This window comes from Conger conger, chromosome 13 (assembly GCF_963514075.1).
Source record: "Conger conger chromosome 13, fConCon1.1, whole genome shotgun sequence".
Lineage (NCBI taxonomy): Eukaryota > Metazoa > Chordata > Actinopteri > Anguilliformes > Congridae > Conger > Conger conger.
In genome coordinates, this window is record NC_083772.1 from 556921 (window position 1) to 564084 (window position 7164).

At 49.9% G+C, this 7164-nt stretch overlaps 1 protein-coding gene across 1 annotated transcript in view; it reads right to left on the reverse strand.

Annotated features, from left to right (window-relative positions):
• The window catches only part of dock10 (dedicator of cytokinesis 10), a 98061-nt gene extending 95650 nt beyond the window's left edge, over positions 1–2411 (reverse strand). The window contains exon 1 of the mRNA XM_061217124.1: positions 2118–2411. Coding sequence (XP_061073108.1) covers positions 2118–2225 — 108 coding nt within the window. The 5' untranslated portion in view covers positions 2226–2411. The remainder of the gene's footprint in view (positions 1–2117) is intronic.
• Between the last annotated feature and the right edge of the window lie 4753 nt (positions 2412–7164).

Consider the following 7164-nt stretch of genomic DNA (forward strand, 5'->3'; position numbering starts at 1 on the left):
CACACACACACACACACACACTGTATCTGAATGGTGACACACACACACACACACACACACACACACACACTGTACCTGAACGGTGACAGTCACACACACACACTCACACACACACACACACACACACACACACACACACACACACTGTATCTGAACGGTGACACACACACACACACTGTATCTGAACGGTGACACACACACACACACACACACACACACACACACTGACACTGTTATATGAATAACTGTGGAACGTGCGGCCTGCCAAAGCCCTTGAGTCCTGCAGGAGACAGAGAGAGATTAGGAGAGAGATCGCCCTCCCTCCTCTGGGACAGAATGTGACCTTCACACTCATAACAGGGCACTCACACACACTCACCCCCCCCCCCCCCCCACACACACACACTCACACTCACACACACTCACCCCCCCCCCCCCCACACACACACACACACACTCACACACACTCACCCCCCCCCCCACACACACACACACACACACACACAAACCCCCCCCCCCCCCCCACACACACACTCACTCACACTCACACTCATACTCACACACTCACACCCCCCCCACACACACACTCACAGTCACACATGTGATTGTGTGTGATTGTGAGTATATGTGTGTGTGTGTACATTAAGCCCACATGCCCCCACACAGCACTGGGACAGCCTGTAGCCAATCACGCTGCAGGAGGCTGTAGTAGATACAGGGCAGCACTGAGAGGCTCTTAAACAGAGGGCAGCACTGAGAGGCTCTTAAACAGAAGGCAGCACTGAGAGGCTCTTAAACAGAGGGCAGCACTGAGAGGCTCTTAAACAGAGGGCAGCACTGAGAGGCTCTTAAACAGAGGGCAGCACTGAGAGGCTCTTAAACAGAGGGCAGCACTGAGAGGCTCTTAAACAGAAGGCAGCACTGAGAGGCTCTTAAACAGAGGGCAGCACTGAGAGGCTCTTAAACAGAAGGCAGCACTGAGAGGCTCTTAAACAGAAGGCAGCACTGAGAGGCTCTTAAACAGAGGGCAGCACTGAGAGGCTCTTAAACAGAAGGCAGGGGTTCCCTTGCAGTTACTCAGTTAGCCTGCAGAAGCACCTCACAGACCTCCACTGCACCCCGATTACCGCCCAAAACATGCACCCAAATACCCCTCAGAACACATGAGCGGGTAGCACAATGTGCCAAATGCTCCCTGCACAGCCAAGCTGCCGAAAACACCACGCACACTCCAATAATGTTTCAGGTGACACTCTGCTGTGCCTTACAGTACTGTACGTATATGTACATAATGAAAGAAGAACAAAAACTATTGCTATTATGGTCACCATACAGAGTCAAGGATCAGTTAATGTGAAACTATTCCTTAGCTGAACACCGACTGGTAGCCTCCTCAGCTCAGAGCTGGGTTCCCCCGTCATGCTGCGTCTGTGGTACAGTGCGGGCAGCGTTCAGACGGTTTCCCGTCCTCTGCCTACGTCAGCCCGCGTCCTCATTTCGAGACAGCAAGGTCTTTCCCGCGGAATCCACCGCACCACATTTAAACACCCGTTTATTTATTTATTTCTCAGAAGTGTGGAAAATACCCAAAACTACAAACGGACAGACAACCGCTGCCACTCAAAGCAGCGGTGATGCGGGAGGCGGCGCAATGTCCCTTTTTCGCTCAGAGCCGCTCACTCGCCGCCCTGCCTCTCCTCAATCGCAGCTTTGTAACCAGTTCGCCGCGGAACGGTCGAAATAATGCAAGCCTGTGTCTCTCGCTGGATCCAAAGAACCGCCATTATATTTTGTCCTAAAAGCAAGTTTTTCAGCAAATACGCCTTGCAGTTCACAATCCTGCAACACTGGGTATATTTACGAGCCCTGCTATTCTCAAAGCAAGCAAAGAATGGGCGTCAAGTTCGCCTGGCAGGACGGATGCAGTGGTGCTGCTCCTACATCCAGGACGCAATCAGTGGGGTGCTGCGATAAAGCGACAGTGTGCAGCAGGCGAATGAGAAACACCATTAGGCTACTGAACCCGAAGGTTACACACCGAGCCCACAACACTGCCAGCTTCGCGCTAGTCGCCCGTCTCTCGCGCGTGTAATCCGGACTCGGGAGCCCCGACTCACCGCCGCAGCCGACTGCCTGACCGCGCTGGATGCAGTCTGCCTGATCTCAGCCGCGGTGCCCGGTTTCAGCAGGTTCTTCGTGAATCTCCGGGTCGATTCCGCTGCCATTTCTTCATCAGTCCCGTCTAGGCGATTCTCTCTCAAAGGAGCAGCGGGCCACTTTCTCTTTTCCTCGCATCAAAATGTTGGGTTTGTGCGTCTCGTTCTGGGCACTTTCCCTCGCTTAACCCAGCCACAGTCCGCGACAGTTATCTTTCCCTCTCCAGCTAATTGCTGACTGCGTCCCTCCGCTCAGTACACTCAAAGGAAGCGGAACTCATTCTCTCTCTCTCTCTCTCTCTCTCTCTCTCTCTCTCTCTCTCTCAATCCCCCTCTCCTAATGCAATGAGCCAGAATCCGACGTTTTTTTTGTTACTTTTTTTTTACCTTTCCGCGATTAAAGATTAAAAATCAAAGCAAACACTGAAAGGAAAATACAGTCCAAATATATTCTGTATTTGAAATACAACAATGACTGTGATCTTAAACTGCAGACTGTCAGCTTTAATTTGATGGTCTTTAGATCCATATGAGGTGATTACTGTTGGAATTACAGTCTGTTTTATGCAGAGTCCTCCCATAACCCATCACCAGAGTCTGGGTCTCTTCCCTGGTGCTGCTCTGCCAGGCCTGTACTGCAGCCCTCTTCAGCTCCTGCTGGTGTTGCAGGCTGACTGGCTCCAGTCTGGTGTTCAGCAGGTCCATTCAGGATTGGTCAGTCAAGGACATTCCACCCATTGGCTGCTCTGGCAGAATGTTTGGGCTTGTGGTCCTGCTGAGAGGCAACGCCGTCAGAGTCATTCAGTAGTGACAATATTGATGAACAGAAGAGAGCCAGTTCCAGTGGCAGCCATACGTGCCCAAGCCATAACAGCAGCCTTTAGCCTAGTGGTTCGGGTACATGACTGGGGCAGCCTGTAGCCTAGTGGCTAAGGTACATGACTGGGGCAGCCTGTAGCCTAGTGGCTAAGGTACATGACTGGGGCAGCCTGTAGCCTAGTGGCTAAGGTGCATGACTGGGGCAGCCTGTAGCCTAGTGGCTAAGGTGCATGACTGGGGCAGCCTGTAGCCTAGTGGCTAAGGTACATGACTGGGGCAGCCTGTAGCCTAGTGGCTAAGGTACATGACTGAGGCAGCCTGTAGCCTAGTGGCTAAGGTATATGACTGGGGCAGCCTGTAGCCTAGTGGCTAAGGTACATGACTGGGGCAGCCTGTAGCCTAGTGGCTAAGGTGCATGACTGGGGCAGCCTGTAGCCTAGTGGCTAAGGTGCATGACTGGGACAGCCTGTAGCCTAGTGGCTAAGGTGCATGACTGGGGCAGCCTGTAGCCTAGTGGCTAAGGTGCATGACTGGGACAGCCTGTAGCCTAGTGGCTAAGGTGCATGACTGGGACAGCCTGTAGCCGAGTGGCTAAGGTGCATGACTGGGGCAGCCTGTAGCCTAGTGGCTAAGGTGCATGACTGGGACAGCCTGTAGCCTAGTGGCTAAGGTGCATGACTGGGGCAGCCTGTAGCCTAGTGGCTAAGGTGCATGACTGGGACAGCCTGTAGCCTAGTGGCTAAGGTGCATGACTGGGGCAGCCTGTAGCCTAGTGGCTAAGGTGCATGACTGGGGCAGCCTGTAGCCTAGTGGCTAAGGTGCATGACTGGGACAGCCTGTAGCCTAGTGGCTAAGGTACATGACTGGGACTCAGAAGTTTGTGGTTCCCAGTGTAGCCACAATGAGATGTGCACAGCTGTTGTTACAAAAGAACATGATATTTTGACAACCATATATGTACTTCTCTGGACTCAATTTCAAGCTATCTATGTCCTCAAAACTGTATCTACCAATATCGAAATATTATCTATGTATCTGTTTTATAGATGTGAGAGGTCTGTGTTATTCTTTATAAACAATTAGGCCTACATTAGAAATGGATGCATTATCTACGTTTACTATCACGTGTCGACGGCACGCTGTTTATTGCGTTGTAAAGTGACGCTTTTACGTCACGACCCTTCTGCTTGGAGCGCTGTCAGGCCGCGCGCCGGGGTGGGCTCTGTCAGGAATGCTCGCGTCGGTCCGGGCCGTCAGCGCGAACTCTCGCTTTTCCAGATGTTTTTACGGCGGTTCGAAAGCTCATACGAGTCCAACGGACAAGAGAAAGCGAAGACTGTAATCTGAGGAGAAGTCAGCCTTCTTTCTGTGAGATTCCCATCAACTCTGTGCTGAATTTATGGAGTTCTGATATTCCCAAGAGAGGGACTAGACCCTAAAAATAAATAGTAGGAATGCCAGCGCTTTAAATTTCATTTCCTTAATCCAGCTCGTATATAATTTGAGCGATAGTACCTTAATTTAGCATAGAATGTATAATATAGCCTGAACTGCAAAGCTGCATTGTTATGTAGTTTGCAGGTTACATCAATTTTGGACAAAGTTCCAATACATATGGCAAAATGCAATGGAGGTTAAAACAGTGAATGAAGATTCAGCAAATCACGTGACTAAAACCAAACATTACATCGTCTAAATTATAGAACATGTCCAGTGTTGTGTGGAATCGGTAAGAACCTCAGGCGGAAGTAAAGATATGCTGCGCATGCGCGCATGAGAAGTGTATTGATTTTAAAGGCTGTGGCTCCCTCTGGCGTCTCCTTGGCGGTGTTGCAGTGAGGCCTCCGGACATTTGTTTTAATCAGGGATGGGCAACGAGGGCCGTATCTCCTTCTGCTCTTAGTTATTTAATGAGCCCGATCATTTCCATGATCTGTAATTTTAAGCTACATTCCAACATATAACCAGTAGCTGATAAATATTCTTGTCTTGTAGCATTTTATTGTGGTCTAATTTACGAGTGAATCCGCCTGCATATGGCTAATTAGCTGATTGAGCCAGGGCAACTGGTGGCAGCGAAATCCTGCATACTCACCGGCCCCCCAGGACTGGAGCTGCCCATCCGGCCCCCCAGGACTGGAGCTGCCCATCCGGCCCCCCAGGACTGGAGCTGTCACAGTTTTGACATTTCTACTGCCACTCACTCAAAGAACTAAAATGTACCTATATTCCGTGAATGATGTGTAATTTCATTGAAATTGTGTTATGTGTAATTATTGCAGTCAGTTGTGTTGCTATTAGCATTTCGTAAGCAGCCACTCGTTCTTCTGTTGTTTTTCCCCTGCTTTTTCCTTTTGCTAATTTCACCTTTATCATCCTCCCCCTCTTCATCACCAACACCCACTAATTCTGCTCCCTACCAAACAAAACACACAAAACAAAACCCAACACACACCCCATTCAGCAGCTACAGAGCTTGTTGAGCTGCTAAATAGTAGAATCATCCATCCATCCATCCATCCATTATCTTAACTCGCTTATCCTGAGCAGGGTCGCAGGGGGGCTGGAGCCTATCCCAGCATACATTGGGTGAAAGGCAGGAATACACCCTGGACAGGTCGCCAGTCCATTGCAGGGCACACACACCATTCACTCACACACTCATACCTTTGGGCAATTTAGACTCTCCAATCAGCCTAACCTGCATGTCTTTGGACTGTGGGAGGAAACCGGAGTACCCGGAGGAAACCCACGCAAGCTCCACACAGAGAGGCCCCGGCCGACCAGGATACGAACCCAGGACCTCCTTGCTGTGAGGCAGCAGTGTTCCCCCCTGCCCCATCTGTGCCACCCATAGTAGAATCAGACATGCCAAATTATGGTTGTAATAAAAGCCGACAGGACAGTAGATCTCCAGGAGCAGGGTTGGGCAGCCCTACGTTGGGGGGGAGTACAGTGAGTTTCTGAGATAATGGCAAGGGCTTCACAGCTGAACATCGTGGAGTTTTTTGCAGAGACAGCCATTATTTCCGAGCATGCAGGAATGTAGTATGGTCAGAGTGACGCTAATTATGTCACAGTGAACAGTGAACACACTGGGCTCAATCCAATCACTTTCTTTTCTCCATCCTGACCTGGAAATCGATCGAGGACCGCCATCTTTAAGGGCATTGCAACCCCTTTGAGGAGCAAGAAGTAGAAGTTAGGAACTGCTAATTTTTCCTTTGAGCAAGAAAACATCAGCACATCCTTTGCCAAAGTATTCTTCTCAGAAAGCCTGACATATAATTGATGGACCTGTGGATCCACCTCTCCCCATCTGCCATGTCTGTAACTGACCTGTGGATCCACCTCTCCCCCTCTGCCATGTCTGTAACTGACCTGTGGATCCACCTCTCCCCATCTGCCATGTCTGTAACTGGCCTGTGGATCCACCTCTCCCCATCTGCCATGTCTGTAACTGACCTGTGGATCCATCTCTCCCCCTCTGCCATGTCTGTAACCTACCTGTGGATCCACCTCTCCCCATCTGCCATGTCTGTAACTGACCTGTGGATCCACCTCTCCCCATCTGCCATGTCTGTAACTGACCTGTGGATCCACCTCTCCCCATCTGCCATGTCTGTAACTGACCTGTGGATCCACCTCTCCCCATCTGCCATGTCTGTAACTGGCCTGTGGATCCACCTCTCCCCATCTGCCATGTCTGTAACTGACCTGTGGATCCACCTCTCCCCCTCTGCTACGTCTGTGAAGCATTTTGTTTGTCTAATTCACACTTTCTCGGTTTCCTAGGGTCCCATTATTTTTTGACAATTTCCGATAATAACTACATTTTACATTTACATTTACATTTTAGTCATTTGGCAGACGCTTTTAATCCAAAGCGACTTACAAGTGCATAGGTTCTACCACAAGTCAAAGCATCACATCCAGAACAAGAAAAATACACCTGGACTGCTGTTCTAAACATATAGTCGTCATCATAAGTGCAATTTTTTTTTTTTTTTTTTTTTTTTTTTTTTTTTTTTTTTGGGGGGGGGGGGGGGGTTAGACAGGGATAGGGGTATCAGAAGGGGGGGGGCGGGGTAAATCAGGAGGGGGGACTAAGGTAGAGTTTGAAGAGGTGTGTTTTGAGTCTGCGTCGAAATAGGGGGAGGGATTCTGCTGTCCTGACAGTGGTAGGCAA